The following is a 23,522-nucleotide window of genomic DNA, read 5'->3' as shown; positions in this document are numbered from 1 at the left end:
TCCTTTCCTTATCAATCAGTTAGAGATTCTTGGTGGCCTTATTAGCACCATATTTCTTAAATTTGTGATACTTCAAAAAGAGCTCTATTAGCCTGAAGCGTTGCTTTCCGCAGCAAGGAGGATGGCTAAGTTGAATTGGTCTTTCTTAACAGCTATCTTAGCAAAAAAAAAAATACCATCTGTAGAAGTCCAATGCTCTCATTTTTGTTATCAAAAATAGGGCAAGAGAATAAATATTGAAGAACATCTAGGCAAATGACAGACAGAAAATACCTATCTAGAAAACAAACTTAAGGAATTGGGGACCGGGGAGATTAAGAGTGGAGATTACAGAAAAAAAAAATGTTTTTTTAACAGAAGTCATTGGTAATTCTCTGAGTTAATGGCCAGTCCTGCTACTCACAGGATAAGTAGTTGTGTAATTGCTTGCATTAAAAATGACACCAAAGAAAGATCAGTTAAAGATGAGTGAGTAAAGAAATAACTACTTAGGTCAGTCTGCTATGCTTGCTAAAAATAGCATATTTAAATAACTACTATTTTCTCAGGATTGGCAACTGCAGACATGAAATTCTTTCCCTAAGTGAGTTTTTGGCATAGATAGTAAGCTCTGTGCTATTCATGTAGGACAAGTGCATTTGTGCCATTGAGTTGGAAGGTGACAGTGTTTTTTGATGGTGCCCTTGTGGTCTCAGTAATTATCAGCTCCCTTGCCAGCATAATGAATTAGTGGAGCAAAATACAGTTGATGCCAGTAGAATTGTGAGGATTCAACTAATTCAACTGCTACTGCAGAAGCTGCTGATGTGTCAGGATGAATGGAGACAAAATGCAGGGGGATACATCTTTAAAAGGAGGAAAGGAGAAACTTTCCCAAGGAAAGAGCAGGATAATCATAAGAGGCCTATACCCATTTTTTATGATTGGCTATAGTGGATGCTCTAGTTCAACATTTTAGCGTACAGGGTTTTTTGAATTTCAGTAAATACTGTGTTTGGGTATTGCTGTTACATTTTGATGTTTCTTGCAAATAAGCTGCTATTAGTAAGTTCTTGAGTTTTCCAGGTAAAAATGTTAGTATACCATCATTCCAATTATGTGGTTACACACAGACATGTAAGTTCCTTGGATGCCCATTATCTGGTAGTTCTTTAGCAACCTCTTCTTCAGGAAATTCCGTTTAATGTCTCAGCAAGCTGTGCATGGTAGTGGCCCAATTTTATAAATCACAGAATAAGGTTTCTTGATAGTAGTTACTTTCATAATTTTTTCATTATGAAACCAGCACTGATTTTGTACATGACTTTTCATGGAATCATAGAAGCCATGGACCATGAAGTTCAACTCCTGGCTGCACACAGGACCACGCAATCCAAAATCAGACCATGTATCTGAGAGTGTCATCCAGGCACTTCTTGAACTCCGGCAAGATCGGTGCCATGACCGCTTCCCTGGGAAGCCTGTTCCAGTGCCTGACCACCCTCTCGGTAAAGAACCTATTTGTGATATCCAACCTGACCCTCTCTTGCTGCAGCTTCATGCCATTCCCTTGGGTTCTATCCTTGTTACCCGAGAGCAGAGATCAGCCCCTGTCCCAGCATTCTCCATCATAAGGAAGCCATGGGCCACAATAAGGCTTCCCCTCAGCCTCCTCTTCTCTGGGCTGAGCAAACAAGGGAACTTCAGCCACTCCTCATATGTCTTCCCTTCTAAACTCTTTACCATCTTTCTAGCACTCCTTTGGACATTCTCTAGTAGTTTTATGTCCTTTGTGTACTGTGGATCCCAAACCTGCTGGAGGTACTGCACAGTACTCGAGGTGAGGCTACACCAGCGCAGTGTAGAATGGGACAATCGCTTCACGTGACTGGCTAGCAGCACTGTGTTAGACGCACCCCAGGATGTGACTGGCCATCCTGGCTACCTGGGCACACTGTTGATTCATGTTCAACTTGCTATCAACCAAGATCTCTTTCAGCAGGGCTGCTCTCCGGTGTCTCATCCTCAAGTCTGTATGTATAGCCAGGATCTTTTTCAAGTGCAGAATCCAGCATTTAGTCTTGTTATCTTTCAGCTGTAGATGAAAAGTAAAATTTCTGGGCATAGGCCATTGGTTGCAACATCAGCTACCTCCCACTGGCAATGCATCATTGCATAAAAGTGCTTATTCAGTTGTGACTTTGCATACTGTACCACAGTGCAATCTTATATTTTAGAGCATCTGCTTGCCCAGAAAGAAGTGATTGTTTTATGTATTAAGTGCCCCTAATGACAAATATGTGACTCAGCTATTTCTGGCCATGCCTCTCAGCGTTCACCATTTCAAGAAACAGCAGTTGTTTTGTTGCCAGAATTGCTTGATTTCCACAGAGATTTGATGCCCACTCATTGTCAATGCTGAAATTAATGTTATAAGAAATTTCACAAGAAGGGCTGTAAAAAGAGCTGCTTATGCTATAAAAGGAATTCCATATGGCTTCACATTTCCCACATTAAAAATCCTTTTGCTATTCCTCATTCATGCTTTATCAAGTTGAGAGCTGTGTTACCATCCTTCTCTTTGAAAGGGCATTCGAGATAGCACAGAGAATAAAGTTTAAATGCAAGAGAAAAAATTAACTGTTTTTAATTAGTGGCAAGGTAGGCCTGTCTCATATTTATAGAATCATAGAATCATCCTGGTTGGAAGGGACCTTTGGAGATCATCCACTGAAAGCCCACTGCTAAAGCAGGTTCCCTAGAGTAGGTTGCACAGGAAAGTGTCCAGGCTGGTCTTGAATATCTAGGAGGATCTTTAATATATTAGGAGGTGTTTTAAGATGATGCTATTTATCTCCATTTGGAAGAGGAACTATGTTTTTATGTACTTAATTATTCATAAGTCATATTTTGTAGTGGTTCACACCTGCAAATATCGAGAGAGTTCCAAGACCCCAGGCAGCAGTCATTGGAAGATAAGCATTAAATTTCTTTCACAGTGTTGTAAGAATTGAACAACATGAAACTTGCATTTTCCAAGATAGAGAGTCAGGAAGGAGAGTATACTTGAGATATTTGCTGTAAAGCAAATTTAAGATCTTGAAGAAAAAAAATTACCTTATCTTTCAAGATCCAGGCAGGTTTTGTGACATATGAGGTACCATATGGGATACTGCTGAATTGTGGGACTTGTTTCAGCTCTTGCTGAGGCTATCTAAGAGATATTTTGAGATGTTTTCATACAGTTTGCAGAAGTTAATAAAATATCGTATGAAACAGCTTCTGAATTAATCAAAAGCATTTTGAATCTCTCCTCAAACTACAGAAAAGGAAGGCTGAAAGCTGTTTAATATTGATTAGCCTCCTGTGATAAGCTATTTTTTAAGATTCTGATTGCATCTTTGGGTAGGGTCCTACAAAGCTGTGAAAAAGTCACCCTTAAGTCCTGATTAGCAGTTCTTAGTGCTCGCTCCCTCAGTAACTAAGAGTTATGAGCTTGTTTTTGGGTTAGGCAGCTGAATCAAGTGAAGTTACAGTTTGTGGGTTTGGGAGTTTGAAAGAGTTATCCTGTTTCATTGTCAAGAAAATATATTCTTGCTTAGTGAAGTCCACTTTTCTGTACTGACAAATTCTTTCTTAAGGAAAAAATCATCAGATATGCTAACCCACAACCACAGGACATTTGCCATTTTCTCATTGTTGTAAACTGTTGAAGTTTTCAAATATTTTTATGAGACTGTATCAACTAAAGGCTCATTACGTTAACAGAGAATTATATAATAGAAATTTTAAAAGAATCTATCCTTTCTGTACAGGTACAATATGATCATTTCTCTCCTGGGATAAGTGAGCTCTTAGAATTTTCCATAGAAATTCTCTATCTGCCAACTTAGAATATGTTTAAGGGAAATGTCTTAAGAAACCTAAAAGTAGCTAAGCAGATAGAAGCCTACTGCGAATTATATGTCAACAATAAATAAAACCCAAATTTCTGTCTCTTAATGATGTACAAGTGATATATAACAAAAGACTGCATTCTTAATTAGGAGAGCTTATATAGTTAATGCATAATACTCAAAGTGCTTTATCTGAACACTTCATAGAATAGCTACTTTTTTCAAAGCATCCTCTCACACTTTACATTAACCATTCAGGTATGTTGTAAGGGTTAAACCAGCATCAGCCCTTATTATTGTACATTACTAATTGACAGGACATAAGTGACTATTCATTATTTTTCAGTGAGATGATTATGCATGAGGTCTTAGCAAATCTTTTAATGAAATCATCATGCTGTGCATGTTAACGTTATAGCAGTATCCTACTCACAAGAGGGAGAGAGAAAAAGAATCATTAATGAAGGACTGAAAATGAAAAAAAAAATAACTTTTTCTACTGGAAGGAAAATGCCTTGTGAAAGAAAAGGAGAATTGAAACCAATTTTATTTCTAAGTTTTGGAATTTACCATACTAGTAAGTGCTGCCAAACAACACAGGACTCCCAGCTCTTTGAGTAGATGCTGCGTGTTTTGTCTTGCTTTTGAGACTCTTAGGCATTCAAAGCCTGCAGACCAGTGGTCTCTCTGTGTGGGGGGCACTTTAATCAGACTTCTTGGAGGGAAAAAAAATAGCTTCTACACTTTGTAATCTTTAAAGAGATATCTGAAATTTTCATTTTAGTTCATTGATGCATGGAGAATAAGATTGAGTTCACTCAATTTTATTTCAGCACTGTTGACCGCTTTTTACGTATACCAAGTGAGTTATTTCTCTCCTGTATACTTCTACTTTTATTTACCATGACACCCAATGAAGGTGTCCTTTGTGTTTCTCATAAAAAGAAGGACCAGACTGATGATAGACATCAACAGAAAACTGAAATAAGAGGCACTTGAATAAATTCCTGCATCCAAGAATAGAATAAACTGTCTTAATGTGCTTTCAACACCGAACTTTTTATGGTTATGCTGCATCAAGGTAAATCGATACTTAGTGAACTCATAACTCTTCTCTTAATTCAGTGGAAATGCAAGTGGAAATATTTTGGAAAATCTCCAAGCAATAAGTAGCATTTTTGAGCAGTGCTGTACATTTTTTTGATGTTATTATATAGAAACTGTTCAAATATGCATAGTTATTCTTTTTGCTTGCTTTTCATACTTTAGAAAATAAATCCAACAGATTTATTTTATTTATGGTATAGATTGGACCAAAATACCAACAGAAGATTTATCCTTTTATATTAAGTTGTGTGACTGAGTTTCTCCACTGAAAATCTGTTGTGAAATCCATAGTAAGACACAATAGTCTTTGTGGTTGAAAAACATCTGACATTCTGGTGCACCTTAATGAATACTTCAAAAACCTCTGAGTTTAATTTAGGTTTTCTATGACATTCTGTAGGTGCTTTGTTACGATCGTGTTTCCCTCAGCATTTGCAGGTATTTCTTGAAACTGTGTGAATGAAAATGCATTACAGCCCTGTGATCGAAAATCATTTACATCCTTGTTCCTGTAGTAGTGAACTCACCTATTCAAAGACCAGAAGAAAGGACCAATTCAGAGGCAATGGGTGCAAACCTTATGAAATCAACGGCGCTTTTAGATACCAGAATTAAGAAAAGAATGTTTTTCTTTTGTCCCATTTTCTACAACTATGAAATATTAACAAGTACCTCCGAAAGAGGAGAAGTACAGATTTGTTGGAAGTCTGTAGACTTTTCAGGCCCTGTGGACTGGATAGAGTTAGACAGCCACTCTAGCAGTAGTGGAATAGCAATCTGAACATGTGATACAGTAAGAAATATATTAGCAAGAGTTGCAGATGGATCATCAGCAAATCTTAAAAATTCAGAGCTGGTTTAACTTGTCAAGAACTTATGTGCTTATTGTAATTATATTTATGTAAATAAAACCTACTTAGAGGCCCTTCTAAGATGCCTACCCTGGTTAGTTCTCCAGTGGCAGTTGTACTCCGATGTTTTTCATACACAGCCATTTCTAATCCTGCCAAAGGCAGCATTCCCACTGCACTGAGGACATAAACATTTACTGATGTTTATTCCTGTGAAAGTTTTGTGTTTAAACAAACCTTTTTCAAAGCTTTCTAAAATCTTGAGATCAATAATTACATGGTTCTTACCTCATTCGTTATTTTCTGCAACGCCTATTGTATTTTATACATAACTTTCAGGGAAGTAACCCTATCTGCATATACTGAGGCTACTTTCAGCAGCTGCCATTTGTTGCTTTTCTCCTGTTCACACTGTCTCCAAGAGACTTGACACTCAGGTAGCAGCTTGTGATCTCCTGAAGCCTCTGCACAGGGCTGCACATGGCTGCTCAAGTGTGAGCAGGGGGTTTGCTGCTGCAGAGGTTCCTCTCAGGGGACTTCATCAACTGCTGTCATATCCTTGCCATGGCACCTCCAAACACACAGCAATGCTGTTTAAAATGGTAAGGTTTTGCTAGTTTAAAAAGCCGTTAGTTGGAAATAGTGTCATGGGCAGTGTTCAGAACAAGATGGGACTTGAACAGCTTGGAGTTCAGGGAGCATCTCCACTGCATTTTGCACTTCAATGTACAAGTGGCTGCCATATCAGGAGCAAACTGCACAAGGCTCCAGGGCCATGGATGGCAGGGAGATGGGGATGGGAATTTGCAGCCTAAGTGAAAAGTGTCAATGGAGAAAATGATTTTTTGTTAAAAACAGAGAATATGCTTCTGAATTTTTTTTTTTTTTGGTGACAAAAGAGATTAAAGTGTTGGTCTAATGAAGAATTATATGTGAAAAAATTTTTCTAAATCTTTTATCCCTTTAAAAAATGTCTATGCTTAAATGGAAAATGTTATTTTGAACAAAGCTGTCTTCAAATTTGAAACATTTCCAGTAGAATTCTCTGCCTTACTTGTCTAAAACTATTTGCCAATTTTGCAAATACTTTGAGCTTCCTGAAATTAAAGGAGTTGCAAACTTCCTGCTAAGCAAATAAAAATTTTGCCCATCTCTTTGCCAGATACCTTAAAACCCAGCAAAAAGAGATAATTGCACTTCCTGCAAGCTCATCTATACAATTAATTAGGTAGTAAAGATGGGCATGACTCCCAGGTCTGAATTAAGGCAGCCTGGTTTTTTTTTTGTTTTTTTTTTTTTAATATTCCAGCACTATGACAGAGTTGCCTTCCGGCCTTCCAGATTTTTTTCATAATTGAAAGCTGGAAATAGTGTCTTATTTTCCTATTAACAAATCTGAGATTCTGGTGCAATCATGTTACTGTAGGTGTTACTGTGGCTTTGAAGGCTTCAGTATGTACTGCTTTATCCCTTAATCAGGTGCTGATGATGTAATTGGATAAGGCTTCCAATTACATATGCTGTGGAATGGTTGCTGTGATTTTTCAAGTGAGCGGCTGTAAGAAACTGGGGCAGTCCCATCAACTCCTCCTTCTGCCCAGCACTGAGATATGGCAGCTCAATGTCAGGACACTGACCAGTTTTGGGTGGCAAAGGGGAGTTACAGGTGTCTGAATACATTTGTGCAGGGGGATTGGAAGAGTAATGTTGTACAAAGTGCAGCTGAAACTTTTTTCCAGATAGTTCTGTACTTCCTTGGCTTGGCGGTGACTGGAAGAGCAGAGGGAATTTTTTCCATCCCTAGGCTTTACAGCTTAGTTAGCCAGCTGCAGCCTGTCTGGTCTCATTGCTAATTTTCATAGCATCACTGTTGTTTTTTCCATAACAAAGTACATCCTCATCTTTTTGATCTGGCTTTTATTAATGCTGTAAAAGAAACAGAAGTTGAGGTTCCCATGCAGAAGCCTTGCATGTATGTGTGCTGTGAACCACACAGAACAAAGTGTTTCCTGTCTCTTCAGAACAGGCTGCTCTCAGAAACAGAAGGTTTGACTTTACGAAAGCGGAAGTCTCAGTTGTTAACTTTTGTATCCCCGTGACTATATCTAAGTGAAAGCTCTTTCAACCCATCCGTTCTGCACGCTGGGTGCACCCATTACTTGTCTATTTCAACTAAAGGAATAAGGATTGACATCTGTCAAGAGAGACTTTCCTTTATTTCAGAAACATTTGCAAATGTGAAATAATTGGCTAGAATACCCAAGATCTAATACATACCTTAACCAGGAACCTCCATCCTGTCACTCTTCAGTCCTCTTCACATCCTTCTCCTTGGTTCAGCAGCATGCGTGGTGGGGAGCAGCTCCAACCTGCATTTCAGTAGCAGTTTGCCTGGTAAGAGGGAACTGTGGTGGAAAGTGCTCTGGATTTGTGAAAAATAATGCCCTAAGGTGGCAAAATGAAAGCAACCTGAACTGGAGAACACTTTTGAAAAGTTTGCTCCATCAAACCTTGATGAGACCCTGACTGAAGCTACTGCCACAGATATATTTGCATGTACTCATCTTTGGTCTTAGCATGCACTGTGTCTGTTACACCTTCAAAATCCCCATCTTCCCTTTCCTATGTGCAACTGAAGGGAAAGAAAGGAAAAAAAATGCCCAAATGCTCATAATGCTTCATTTCAAAAGTGAATACCTGTTTACAAAGTGGAATCACAGTGAGAGACAGCTGTTTTTACCCAAAAATGAGGTGTAGGTCAGAATGTCAAATACTACAATATAGTCCTGTAACCACTGTACTAAATGGAAGGTAAATGAGAAAATAGGATAAGTGTATGTTCTTTAAAAGACAACCATTTTGATTAAACACAACTAATTGCTTTTAGCCCTCTGGGAAGCTGAAGAAAATAGCTGCCTTCAAAATTTATGATGCTTCTTTCTTTTCCGTGAAGCTATCCAACAGAACTGTAACCTGCAGGCAGGGTTAATGTAAGAGCTGGGTTGTCAGGGCTGCAGGATGCAGCTGATGGAACAAATCTTTCCCAAGCCTGATCTGATTTCTCCTCCCCAGAAGCACTCAAGGCTGGGATGGATGGGGCTGTGAACAACCTGCTCTAGAGGGAAACGTCCCTGCCTATAGCAGGGGGTTGGAACCAGAAGATCTTAAAGGTCCTTTCCAACCCAAACCATTCTATGAAGAGTTTCAAGACATGAATAAATGCTTGGGTGTATCAGGGCTGGAGTAAAGGCAAAAGTAGTTTGGATAAAGCGTTCTTGCTGAGCAAACAGCATTTCTTTTTTTTTTCATTGAGAGTGTAAATGGTAACTATGTTAATGTTCCTGGTATTGCTCACAAGAGGTCTTTTAAGATCTCTGAATACTCAAGTATTCTTCTACTGGGCAAATTTGACAGGAGACCACTGGGAATCTTTCATTTTTGTTTTCAGCAATAATAAATTAAAATTCATATATTAAAGTACATTGATGTGGTAGCCAGGCCCACGTGAGGCATTTCAGGTAGGTTTTAGTAGTTGCTTGCTGACTTTTTCCCAAACTGTTACAAGTGGACTGTCCTTTTCTGTCAGAAAAGTATATCCTTGGCCTCTAAAATCTGCAGTGACTCTACAGTCAGATAACAGGTGCTTCATGAGAGACCAGATGCATGTAATCTGAGGCTCCCCAGAGCCTCTCGTATCACTGTGCAGTCTATCATCAGGCAGAGTTCTTCAGAATTCTTTCCAAGTCTTCACTAGATGCTGTTTGCAATACCTAAGTGGTGGGGATCAGAACGGTATTTAAAACAAAACACTCCAAAAAAACCCCCACACCATTACCAATGCATTTAGCTGTATTACATTCCTGCTTGCTGCATGAATACACTTTTATAGCCCACACCACCAGTGTTGATTTGTCCCTAGAGCTGTGCTCTTTTGAGGATGCTACCCTGGATTTCTAAAAGGAGATTTGGTATACATCAACTTTATTGATGTCAGTACAATGCATTCCCATACAAATAAATATACCTTGGATGGGAGATTTTTCTGCTACAGCATTAAGACATGCAGGTTGAGTTTAGGTGATTCATGACTCATTCTCTTTCTGCATTTGACTTCACTAGTAGACTAACAGTAAAAAGATAAACTACAACCTCAATGTCCTCTGCAAATTTGACTTTTGTGGAAATTTATTTCAAATCTATACTCTAAGACATATTTCTATGTACTGTAAATTTCAGTTGTAAGTAGGCAGGACAGCCTGTCAGAAAGGCACAAAATAACTCCCCAAACTTTAATACCAAGTTTGCTGCCTTAGAAACAAGGCTGCCATTTCAGATTCTAATAAAGTTAGTGAGAGAGGGCATACCTTTCACTGAGGAAGGTTACAAGGTGAAACCATGAGGAAACATTGTTTTGGCATTTTGTCTTAGGTAAGATGCTATAGATAGCTAAAGATTTTAAGGAGAGATTGCACCTGAAGTAGTGAATGAGAGGAACCTTCCATTTTTTCTGAGCTTACCCTGTAGCTGGGTTCAATGTGAAGATACTTAAAGAAAGGCACGTTTACCAGATGTCTACATATGAAAAACATAATGGAACAAAGAAGAGTGGAGTGCTAGAAGCTTAAGAAAACCAAGCCTTTATAGCCAAAGGATTACAAAATATCCAAGTTGCAAAAGAATTATAAAATAAAATTTAGAAACTGTTCAATGTAAATGCCAGTAATAGCGTTCTCATTCACACAGCTGCCCTATTTAAAAACAACACTGTTAGAAACTAGGGTGTTTTGTTTTTTTTTTTTACATGATTGGAATATTCATAATTCGGTGACTGTACAACTAAATCTCAACTAAATTAGATCCTTATAGATTTTCAATGGATGTCTCTCTCAATGGAAGTTTCCATAGTTACCGCACAGTTCTGCATGGAGCACACTTTCATCACAAATTGTTCACATTTATATACAAATAGTTTGAACACATTTTTTTTTTTGTTTTATTGGAAATGAGAATTCATTGTCTGTGCCTGGGCACAGCAGTGGTCCCAGAAGAATTCTTTACTGCCCTCCTTTTTTTAGGATAGTCAGCTATCTCTGGGCCTTGGGGATCTTCGATGGTGTGAGCTGACTACAGGTGCTGTTGAGGATATAGAGTGGCAAAAGTGATATGGAGGGAAAAGGTGTTTCTAAAAAAAATAATAAAATATTGTCGTTTTTGGCAATTATAAATTATATGATGGCCTTACAGTTCATCTTCAGAGCTGTCTTGCTGGAAGAAGACACCAAACTTGTTCTTCATTCAGCCTTTCATGATATCTTTGTCTCTTCTAATGATTTTCCACATTTATATAGACTCAGACATTGCTGCTGTTTACAATATTATTTCTGATACAATTCTGCAATTCTGAAATTGAGAGCTATTTCTTTTCACTAGTTTGATAAATTCAGAAAATAAACCTGGTTTTTTTTATGACTTTGTTTCTGATCCTTATGTGACTAATTTGGCTCAAGCCTTCTTGGCATGATTTAATAGATGGGACACATTTTTTTTTTCTTCTCCCTGCTCCTTTACTAGTCCCTCATAATTAATATAAATTAGAAAAACCTGCAGGAGGCCTAGACTTCTCTCTGAATCCATTTCCAAGATACGATTTGTTATGTTTAATTGCAAGTAGAGTGTCAAAGGCAAGATGGAAAATTAAGTGTTCTAAACATCTTGACATGTAATGGAAATTAAGCTCCAACTGCTGTCTGTGCCTTTCAAAATATTGCTCTGTTCTTAAATCTACCTGTTGAAATTGCTGCCCATTTCCAATTTTTCTATGTCCAGACACCTAGACATTTAATGCAAAGTTATCTCACAGTAGTGCTGGGAGGAACCTTGGTCTTGAATCTGACTCTTCTCTTTCCTTGCATTCATTAAAAAAGGAAGCATTGATTTTGTTGCTTGGTATGCAGGAGTTTCAAAATACTCTCCGGTCAGTTTGGGGGGTGGCCATTTAAAAATGAATTTCTAAGCTTAGTTAATTATCGGTGTATTCAACCTGTCATTCATTGGCACTGTTTCCACTATTTTAATGATTTCCAGAATCTTCTAGTAGAGGATAGAGGATTTTAGTAGAGTTATTTTCTTTATCTTTCAGCAGTTGGAAAATCTAATCACTGCTAAAATTCTTCTGGGCTTTTATTAAGTTAGCTCTGATTTATATAATTTGCCATGAAGTTCATTAAAGACTTCATTAATTTTTCACCAATCTGTAACAGTCTTATCACTGCTGTTTTTATTAGCTGAGATATAATTAACTAGGTTTGACTTTTTTAATTTGGGGGCAAGTCATTTACCTGCCCTCTCACCACTTTCATAATAATTACATTTTGCTTTGTCAGATTTGAAATGGTTCTCTTCTTATCCATCAGTTCTAGTGATTAGGACCCTCTATTTCAGACCAAGTGTTTGTACTGACATTTTCATCTCAGCAGTTTATGTTCTCATTCTCATTATCTGACTGGATCTTCATTTTTTTTCTCTTTCCAGAAGAATCATGTGTTTTGATACTTCCAAGGCTAAAAAGGCAAGACCTGCAGTTCAACCACATACCCTGGATAGATTGATGTCAGCCCCAAGTTCTGTTGGTGTATGTCCATCTGCCTTCCAGAAGCTCCCTGGCTCATTCTTGGAACCAGAAAACAAGAAAGCCCTGCAGAGGTATGTTGCATATTAGACTACAAGTCAGGGCACTGATTACAAGTGTTTTATAGTGTTTTTATATACAACTTTCTGTACTCTGGTAAAGCTTCTCCACACCCCCTTACACCATCATCTGTGGTATGCCATCAGTCATTTGCATTTGACTTCAAGTCTCTGCCAGTGATTTGCAGAGCACTAGCGTTGTTGGGTGCATGGCCCCACTGGAGGCCTGGAAGATCACTTGGACCATTCTGTCTGTGATGGACCAGTGCAGCACAAGTGCCAGCCTAAGGGCCTGATTCCTAACTGCCAAATAAAGATAGGGTATCAGCAAGTAAGTAGTTACAAGTTTGTGTCTTGAATGAAAAACATGACTGGCTGGAGGAGAGGGATGATTATTTCTCTTTTGCTGACATGTCTGTTTTTTGCTGAAAGAGAGTGTAGCTGGGAGTGTTGGACTGTTCACGCTGAGTCAGCAGGCTTTTTTGCGTCTTAAAGCGTGATCAGCTAAGAGGTTCTCACAGGAGCACTTTTGGCAATGTATAGGGCTGGCAAGAAGCCTGGTGTGTGCTCTTGCTGAGGCTCTCATAACTGTGTTATAGGATTACTTTCTGTTTCTTGGTGCGTGTTTCATGTGGGGTTCTGTTTCACTTCAGTATATCAGATCTCATGGGCTGATAAGGATTGGGAAGAAGCTGAAAATAAGTGATGTGAACATAGAGCACCCCTTCTGGTTGGCTGTGTTTCAGTGTATAAGTCACTTACTGTTTTTTCTAAATTTGTATGATGTAAATAATAAATATAAGTAGGTATTAATGGCAGGAGTGGGAAGGGGAGTGGGAGTGGGAGAGGAAAAACTGACAGTTCTCCGGTTTGCCACAAATCAGAGATGATTGACCTTTTTGAGTCAATCTAGGAATGGCAAAATTAAATGAATAATCACAATTTTCATAGGAAAAATGAATACAGAACCCTTTATCTCCTTTTTTTATTTCTTTCAGAAATGGCATTTGTAATTGTTTCCTCCAATACTAATTAGCAGTAACTAGAGAAGAAACATGGTCTGGGATCTTGCAAAAAGCCCTGGATGTATTTGTAATTATTGTTATAGTTTCACATTTTCTTCCTTTGCCCCATTGCATTTGTGTTCAACCTCGTTAGAGTAAAGTAGCCATGTAAAAGGTATCAGTGCTAATTAAATGATCACTCCAAACCTTCTGTAACTGCAGTATTTGGAGCCTTTGTACCAAATGAATGTTTTGATGCAGAAAGCAGAGCAATATACTTTTTAGGCACAGAGCCTGCTTGGAACTCTCAGGTGAGCTGCTGCATGCACGGTAACCTGACAAACATATGTATTGCCTCCAGTACCTTAAGTGCAGTAGGTGTAATTGACATCTTTGTTAGGATTTTGACAAACCAGGCATTGAAGGGCTTCTGGGATGTGCAGGTGACTTAGGTTCACATGGTTTCAAGGCTATGTTGCTTGCATTTACTTAACTAAAGAGAAAGCATGCAAGGCTAGGAAGAACCTTTTGCATACACTGGAATCTGCTTTGATGCAGGAGTATGTTCTGATATTTAACTGAGTTTATTCACAGATATATCCTTTACATTTAAATGTTATTTAGCAGCAAAAGAGTGAAAGAATCTCAGTTAATGATTCTTCTGATTTTCAGCAAGGTTTTACTTTCCTCTTGACAGATGGGGAACTATTAATATAACTTATTTCTAATTCTCATGATTGTTGCAAATACTGCTTTCCTCCTGCACAGCATATTTGATGTGAAGAGCTAGAACAATGTGTGTCAGTGTGGGAAATAAGCTTGCAATTCTGCACTGAGGTCTTCAGATCATACTCTCTAGAGCCTGTATCCTGTAAAATGCAAAAGCTCCTAATGGATATTCATTATTTCCAGCAGATAAAATTAGACTTGATCAAATGTCTAAATTAAAATACCTTATTCTATTTAGGCTTCTTGATTAATTATTTTACAATTACTGTTCCAATCTTTAGATGTTCTCTAAATTAGCAATACTACCTTTAATCTCCAAATTGTTCCTAAAATGTAGGTTCTATACCCGTATCAATTCAAATGGGAATAGGAGGTTGCTCACACAGAATTCACAGCTTTGGAGAGATTTAATTCTCTAATATTGTATGTACCAGATAAATTCACTTGCCTGCAACAAGATGCAGAACTAGGATTTCTTATCATATCCTTGAAATTTTGAATTCACAAAGGTGAAAAGAAACAGTAAAAATAAAGACTTCCAAGAAACATCAGAGAAGAAAGGACTTTTGTCTGTTATTCCATAGGGTTTTTTTTTTTTTCTCTTAATTTGTAAGTAAAACTGTAACATTTTTGTGGTAAATTCTTAATAGTATAAAATGAAAGAAAATCTGTCAGTCTGCAATGGAAAATAAGCAATCTGATCTTTACATTTGAAAGAAAATTGATAGTTTCAGGATCTCAGCACCTCCAAAGTTAGAATTTAGAGGCTTTTTTAATAACCAGTGTCCTTCAGGGTACTTAGAACCCAAGGGGTGGAGAGAGCTTCCCGTGATGTCTGTCAGTTAGCAAAGATGTTTTCCAAAGCTCAGAACAGAGATGTTATCATCCTTACTGAGTTGGCAAGATGGCCCTTTGTTCTTTTCCTTACTCACGTTTACAGCTCTGCATCATTCCTGCCACTGTGAAGTTGTGGTTTACCTTTTCTGGCAGCCTTTGCAGAGTCCAACTCTGTAGCAGGTGACTGGTGTAGATAAAGTTCACCTCCAGCAACTGGTCGCTTCTGATGCACTGGATTGTGTGCATGCTGCTGAGCTTCCAGGGCTCCGAAAGCCCTCTTCCCAAGCTAGTCCTTCAAAAAGATATGCCTCCCTGTCACTGCACAAATCTGCACTTCTGAGTATACTGTAGCTTGGTGATTCTTTTTCATTTCCCTCAAGTGAATAGGGTGCTGGTGGAGATTTGAGTGTCCTGAGCAAGTCTTGCAGGTTTTTCCATGATCTGCAGCAATCTATTATTCCAGCTTTACATTGATCTTGCACACAGAATGGCAAAAATCCCTTACGAAATATCAGAAACTTGCAAACACTTTTGAAACAAGATATATAAAGCTTGATCGTAGTGGAAGCAGCTGGTATATTGTTCACTCTAGCAACTGACTTAACTGTACCACGTTAGTTTCTTTTCATGAGCACTTCTCTTCATCCTCATGAAATATTCGCTTAGCCTTCCTCAGTAGCCTTATGAATATTTTAAACTGTCTCATGCCAGCAGTACTCCTCTTCCATACTATTTCCCCTAAGATCTGTTCTCAATTCGTGTGCTACTGTTTTGGCAAATGCCTTACTGTGAACAATCATGCACTCCATGGTTCAGCTGAGCGTTCTTCAGTTTGAAGAGGCATAAGCCTTGTGCACATAGAACTCATTCATGAGTAGCCTGTGAATCTAGATATGATAAAGGAAGGGAACAAAGCTGCATCTGTCTCATGAACACGTGTAGATTTTCTCAGTGTCTTCCATATTACCTATGCTTCTAAGGACTTTTTGTGCTGGGGCATAAGTGCAGAACAGCAAACTGCAGTGTGAATTGGAAGCAGTTAGCTACTCTGTAGTAAGTACCAGTCTGTGTGTGTGTACACTATAAAATGTAGTGTCAACTTCTATTACATGCCGGTGTCCATACTGGGATTCCACTGAAGCAAAGATGGTGTGTGTTAGTTTTTCTCTTTTTACAGAATTCTGTCTTACTCAACTTTATAGTCCACTCTCATTGTTCATTAACAGTAATAGCTGGCAATATGTTTTATTAGACTGTCTTACACTGGAGGATCTTAAAAGTTACTTACAGTATACAGCACCCAAGAGAGACTAAAGAAATATACTGACGAGGAATCTCTTCAACCATCATGGAAATGTATATTCTCTAATACAGAGTGCAAAAGCACAGTAGTATGCAGAATGATTTCCAATAATATGGGAAGAAAAACTGTGCACACTTGAAGCTAATATTATGAATGTTTTTCCAATTGACACCTCGAGAATTTCTACTCATTCATTTAAAGGCAGTAACTTATGTCATGTTGTTTTTGAATGCAGAAAAAAATTTGCACAGTGATGCTCTCAGAAAATTGAAATCGCTGAAATTCATTTAGGATGGGATAGATGGTGTGAACCCACCACTTTAATTGAATTTCAGTACAGCACATGGTCTGACCTAGGAAGGCAGGCATTCTGTTGCTGTTAGTCACATAAGCACTTCTGTTATCACATGTACTTTTTGTATAGTTCAACCAGTTGCTACCGGTAAAAGCATTTGGTTTCTCTTAATGGGTAGGGATAAGAGGAGCTCACATGTTTCTGCTGAATGTATCTAGAGACTAGTAGCCCTAATATCTCTTCAAAATAGGGTTAAAGATAGAGAATTATTCCGGCCAGTAGAAGATATGCTAGTACTTCTGTAATGTATTTTCTGCAGTATGCTTTTGATGGAAACACTTGTCAATAGGCTTAAATGTGCTGTAGATTCTCTTGGATTTGGATTATTCTGTTTCTCATTTTTATATATTATATGGTTTTTTTATGTATATATATTTCTTCATATGCATTATATATTTCTTTTTAAAAAATATATTGTTCGCATTTAAAGACTTATTATTTTATGCTTGTATTGTGTTTTGGGTGATATTTATTCTTTGTAATTCAGAAATAACTATGTCGGCCAGAATTTTTAGGTATTTCTTGCTACTTATTTCATAGTCCATAGTGTAGAAATAGAGGTAAAGCATTAGCACCAGCTTTTTCAAACAACATTGCTTTTTTTTTTTTTTTTTTTAAATCACTGATTCTTAATCTTTCAGGAAGGTGTAAAGTGTAAGAGACAGGTAAAGGTTTTGCTCCTGCTTGAATATCTGGAGGAATAGCGTGCTCTCAGTGCCAACCCAATGTCTTTCTTTCCATTATAAGTGGCAGAGAGAGGTAGTGCTTGGATTTATGTACTGTGTTTGGATAGCAGTCAGATAAGGTATCTGACAAGAGAGAGTCTGTTCTGTAAAACTTGATTCTAATGGGATCAGTCAGTAAAACCCTTAGGCTTTGACCACTTCAGGCTTACTAATTTATGAAATGAATACTGAGGGATGGCAGCTAGGTGAGATTAAAAGTCTCTCCTGCACTGTGGGAGGAAAACAGGATATGCAGCACTGATGTTAGTGGATTTGTTTGAAAGGGCCAATAAAACTCTACAGACCTGATAGCTGAGTGGCCAGCAGGCCTAGAGGAGCTTTGATGTTCAGCAAGCAAAGCACTTGGGCTGCAGGGTTGTGGGGAATGGGCAGCACAAGAGGAGTGGAGGTGCTAAAGGAGAGCAAGCCTTTTCCTCCTGGCTGCGTTACCGCTCAGAATCCAGCTTGTGTTTCTTCTCCCATCCCTATACTGTTTATGGCTCTTCTGTTTTCTTTAAACAGGGTTGAAAAGATTATGTGGATTTCCTGTAAGAGTTCCAAATTCTGCTTTCCTTCTACAAAGAGTGCTTTCATTATTTGCATTAGAGAGAATTAACTGAATTTGGGGTACAGATTTGTTTGGGGAAGGGGGTGAGATTGTTTGGTTGGTTCTAATTCTAATTGAAGAGAAACAAAATATCACTGTTTTTCATGATAGATATCTTCAAAATACTGAGACAGATATTTTAAGTACTGTATATGTTAGCTAGACTGTCTCTGATTTCAATTCAGGGTAAAAATAGGTTGCAGTTATTTATTCGCATTGTGCAATGCAGACATGTAACCATCTAGAGCATTATTTGATCAACACTGAGTGAAAGAGTAATAATTTTTTGACAGTACTGCAGAAACACAGAATACCAAGAACATATAAAAAAAATAAGCTGTTTCTTGCACTTATTTACTTATATTTCAGCATTAGGTACTGTGCACCATTAGTTGGAATCCTAACTTTTCTTAAGTAAAACCGACGAGGAAACTGAACAAAAGTCAAGATTACAAGACCCCTTTTAAGCTGCTGAACTGATGCAACTTTCAGATATTCTGAGGAGGATTTTGCATGTTGCACAGGGATGTGTCTGATTTAACTCAAGTCCCGTAGTCTTGAAATATTCATGTTATGCAGAAACTTGTCTGAATATGAATGTCATCAAAATCTGGTGCATTCAAATCATGGCCACCCAAATAACTGTTATTCTTGTATTCCAAAACTCAAGTCCTAACACATCTAATCTTAGTTCAGACCCAGATCTAAATTTCACAGTTGAGATCTCCTATTCTCAGTGCAAGCTGTTAGTGGATCAGTCTCAAATCTGCAAGAAAAATAGATGGTGTTTTTAAGTAAATATTAGTCATGTCTGTAATACTACCCAGTGCTACTTATTTTGAAAATCTTCCTTTAAATGTGAACAAAAAAAAAAATTAGAATTGTCCTATATGTTCAAACTGCTGCTCTGAGTGAGCTATGTTTGTATAATCAATCTGTTCCATTCTGTTCTTGGAGTTATAGTTCATGGTTTTCAAAAATAATTTTTCTCAAAAAATTATGTAAATCCCTATACACCCCTGCAGTAAATCCAAATCAACTGGGATTCTGTTGGATTTATTTCTCAAATGTCTTTTTACTCTTCAGAGCTGGAATAAGAAGTGTTTCTGTTTTTCAGTGTGCCAAAGTAATTTGGCTTTTGTGTCCTCTACAGGGGTACCTATTTCCCTGTGGACCTCTCCCTCAGCATGTAACCAGGAAGAGGTGCATCACTCAGTTCAAGTCACCAACATGGGAATAAATAGCCAGTTTTAGAAGCTTTTTTTTTTTTTTTTTTTTTTTAAGTATGTAGCTCCTGTAGTAGCTCTACACAGATGCATATACAAAAAATAACCAGTGAAACTGAGCATGGATGTAATACATTTGCATATCACAGATATTTGCTGTTGTATTTCCACAGCTGTTTTTCTTCGTGTTTTAATGTACTGTCTTAAGCCCCTAAGCAATCTCAAACAGCCACCAATTAGAGCTCTGAAGAAAATGTTTCCATTTCCCTGAAGTATGGAATTTCCCTTAATATTGCATATGTTAGCTTAGTGGGTGGCTTGCTTTTGGTGTGTTTTTAGAGTTAGACCTCCAAACAATGATGTTCTTTCTGCCTGTAATTAACAAAGTGACTTGTGAAAAGAAAGTGGTGGCAACAGAATTACAATTTTCTGTCTGTATTTACCAAGTGAGAAAGCTAGGGCCCAATTTCGGTTCAAGTCAGTAGGAACTGAAAAGCCATAGAAGCTGTAAACTCTTCCACCCCATCCCTGCCTTAAGCAGTCTTTGCCTTCCCTGCCTGCATGGCTGCCCTCCTCTTCTTGCATCCTTTCAAGTCACCTTCTTTAACCCTCTGCCCAGGTTCCCAGCCAGCTCCTCTGGGCACCCACAGGACTTTGAGACCTCATTGCCTCTGCTCCTCCCCAGATCTTCCTCTGTTCTTGTCTCTCGTCATTTCATGTGCCTGGACATCACTGATCTCCATGGGAGTTGCATCAGTTTAGTTCATGTGCTCTTAATTTCACTAAAGTAGAATCACCACTATTTAATTGCAAAATATGTGGCTATGTAGCAGTGCAGCCTCTTCCTTTTCAGTACCAGCCAAAAATGTCAACTCAGAAAAAAAAAAAAAGGTTCCATTTTTCCTTTGCTGAAGGTTAAATGAGTAGGCAAAAAAGTAAAAAAAAATCTAGGGTGAGTTCTGAATTTCACCACCACACAAAAGATGTGGCTAGGTGGGAAATGCAGCTCAATACAGGAAATGCAGATTCTTGGCATTCTTCTGATGCAGCTTACTGCAGACTTCTGCCAGTGGAAAGAAATACTTACAGTTTCCTTTAAAAGCAAGCTTTTATGCGGGCTAAAAGAGAAGGTACAGAAGATTATTCCAAGCAGAGCTTGGATTTAAATTAAACAAAGTGACAAGCTGCATATATTTCTTAAACTTGTGACATTTGTTTAACAGCATTTGTGCTGTGGTTGGATAAATCATGGAAAGCAATGCTCTGCCACAAAGTTAGTCCATGATTAATGCTGAATAACGGCTTTTCCAAGCACCTCTTACTGCTCCTAAGAAGCTAGGAGTAGTTGCTTACTCTTCATTATACAATTATCAGGTTCTTATCCTTTTAGGCACCGTAATCTAGATTTAGACCTTTCTCCATGCATAGCTGTGCCTCTAATTGAGTTTACTTAGGAAGTGAATTATGCACTTGGCAGTAACAAATCTGACAGCCTCATTTGTCTGGTTCTCAAACAGCTGGCCATGCAAACAACAATATTATCAGGCACAATCCCACTATTTGTCTGTTAGCTCAAGATTTTTTCTTCATTGCCTGTCTAGAATACCTTGTATCACTAAAACGCTTTACAGCTTTTTATGACTTTCTGAAAGGAAGGAGAGCCTATAGATCTAATGTCAGTTTGTAGTGTTCATCAACACAAAATGCTTTAGTTATTGTACTAGTCTGTATTTGTAAGGGAAGCTTATTTACCTAAATCAGCTAACTCAGCCTGCTATCCAGTGCAGGCTAACAACAATGCTGTGTTCACTGTTACCACAGGAAGTGTTCCCAAAAATTGGTCACAAAAAAGGAATTTGATATGTAAATAAGTATAAGAAAATTAAAATTTATATTACGTATATATAGCCAGACATGTCTATGCCAGTTACTGTGGTACAGCAGCAGCACAGCTCAGAACTGATAAGCACCATAGAGAGAGGAAAACTTCTGGATGAGGATTCAGAAGATGCCAGTCTGAGGCATGGTGTGATACCCAGAATGAAAGGGAAAGGGGGAGGGTCCACTTTCTGTCTTCCTGAACAAGGCTGCACTCCCACCAATGCACTTCACTATGTCACTGTGAAAGACATTGCTTTTCTTCAGGGTTCAAAGTTACTTTAATTTCCCAGTATTATCATTTCGTATTGGTGCTTCCAGGATTAAATCGCATCTGTGGTTCAGATGAAAGTGTAGGAATGAAGCTTCATGGATGCAGGAGCGGGCATACATTTCCCAGAGAGTAAACACATAATAAAGAAGCAAGCTACTGTCTGACATTTTCAAACTCTTGAGCGCTTGCTGTGGCTACCTCATATTCTAGTACCACTGCAGCAGGAGATTGAGAGGTGTTACAGGTGACTGTAGGTTATGGATGCAAGGATGATGATAATCCTGTGCGTAACTAAGGACCTAGCTCAGATATTCAGTACCAGCTCATTTTTACATTGAGTATTTTACTCATGGAGACTAAATAAACTGTTCAACCCTCATGCTCATGGAAGAAGGAAGGCTTGCTTGTTGTGGTTCAATTCTACTCTGTTCAGCAAAAGTCGTCCTTCGGTGTGCACTAACCTTCAGCAGTTGTTGGTATCTTTCTTTTTTTTGTATTACAGAGGTATTAAAAAAAGAAATGTGGATTCATATACTTCATTGCTTCCTTGAATGGTACCACAATGCCATATGAAAAAGCTGTTTTGACCAGTGCTTTAGCTTTGCTGAGGTTAGTTTCACAATATACCATAACTGATTTAGAAAGCATCGCCACACAGTTATGGTATAACAAAATGTTCTGTTCCTCCTGGTCACTGCCTAACACTTGTCAGAGTAACACCAGCCTTTATTTCTCAGACACTTGAGTTTTTCAGTCTGCAGCTTAAAATGAGAAATTTCAGCTTCTAGAAGATTTCTTTTTTTCTTAGAAACTTTTAGAAGCGATGTAGAAAAAAGGGCTGGTACTTTTATGTAGCGTCCATGTGTTTCCAAGTGCCAAGGGCAGCTTCTCTGACAAACCGCAGGTAATAAGTCATATCTCAGTATTCTCATCAGGATATCATCTGACTGATCTTTTGAATTCCAAAGGGCTTTCTTGGGCAAGATAAAGTTACAGAGATGCAAGAAATTAAGGATTGGTGCAGCCACTGAGATTTTCAAACATTCTTATGCTTATGACTGTAATTAATGGCAATATTAATAGACATACTTCCCTTCTAGTTGAAGTACATTGTTTTTTAAATAAAGATCAATGTATGTAAAATATTTTTCAGATTCAGTACGTGAAAGTACTGCTTCTAATGAGTCAGCAAATGGCAAACAGAAGACCACTTGAATTCATTTTACTTGAAGAACACTAGTATACATTTACTTTAGCCATTTAAGTGAGGTTATCTCAATATAACTAAAACCACAACTTAGGCAACTTAGCACGAAGAAATGCATTAAAAATAAAGTTTAATTAGGGTATTACTTGGTTTTATTTCATGCCACTGCATCCAAGAGTACTCAAGTGTGATCATTAAGCACACAGATATTACTGAGTATCAGTGGTTCCAGATAATCAGAGAAAAGTAATCTTCAGTATTACAGAAAATTTGCATAGGCTAATAGTTTGTACAGGATTTTTTGTGGTACAAACCCCCAGCAAAGTGAGCATTTAGAAATGTTATTGTTACGGATGTTTCAACAGTAAAAATTCCATTCTCAGAGGCAATGGTTTTGTGGTGGATAAGACGTGATCAGAGTATAGTATCTTCGTTATCCATATTGATGTCATTTTTCCATGTGCTGATGCTATCTAAAACCTGTTTCTATTAGGAGATCAAGTGGATTTGATTTAGGAGTTATACATGCACTGTATATATAAAAGCTGTTTTTTCCTTCTTAAATTTAAAATGTAATTTATGCCAATAACTGCCTTATGGTATATACATTGGGGGGGGAGGAAGCCATGTAACTACTTTTCTCTGAGGCAAAATTGCTAGGCAATTGCTTTTTATTTTAATTTTCTTTTGGATAAAACTTTAATCTACGCTTGTTAGAGGCAGAAGAAATTAATGTATTAATGTAATGGGATCCCTGTTGGAAAACTTTTGGAATGATTTTTTTTTTCCAGAAAAAAAAGGGATTTTATATAAGAGGAGGAACACCCCTGAAGCATGTTTTCCTCCTGTCATTTCAT

At 38.0% G+C, this 23,522-nt stretch overlaps 1 protein-coding gene across 4 annotated transcripts in view; it reads left to right on the top strand.

The window, feature by feature from the left end:
• Window positions 1-23,522, top strand: part of SLC39A10 (solute carrier family 39 member 10) — a 266,679-nt gene that overhangs the window by 140,735 nt on the left and 102,422 nt on the right. For all 4 annotated transcript variants that reach the window (XM_090144294.1, XM_090144289.1, XM_090144290.1 and 1 more), the window contains one exon: window positions 12,365-12,535. In XM_090144294.1, coding sequence (XP_090000420.1) covers window positions 12,467-12,535 — 69 coding nt within the window. In that variant the 5' untranslated portion in view covers window positions 12,365-12,466. The remainder of the gene's footprint in view (window positions 1-12,364; window positions 12,536-23,522) is intronic.

This window comes from Phasianus colchicus, chromosome 7, assembly GCF_987193195.1.
Source record: "Phasianus colchicus chromosome 7, bPhaCol1.hap1.1, whole genome shotgun sequence".
NCBI classification, from domain to species: Eukaryota; Metazoa; Chordata; class Aves; order Galliformes; family Phasianidae; genus Phasianus; species Phasianus colchicus.
Note: the sequence above shows the minus strand (reverse complement) of the source record. Positions and strands in the feature narration are given on the sequence as shown.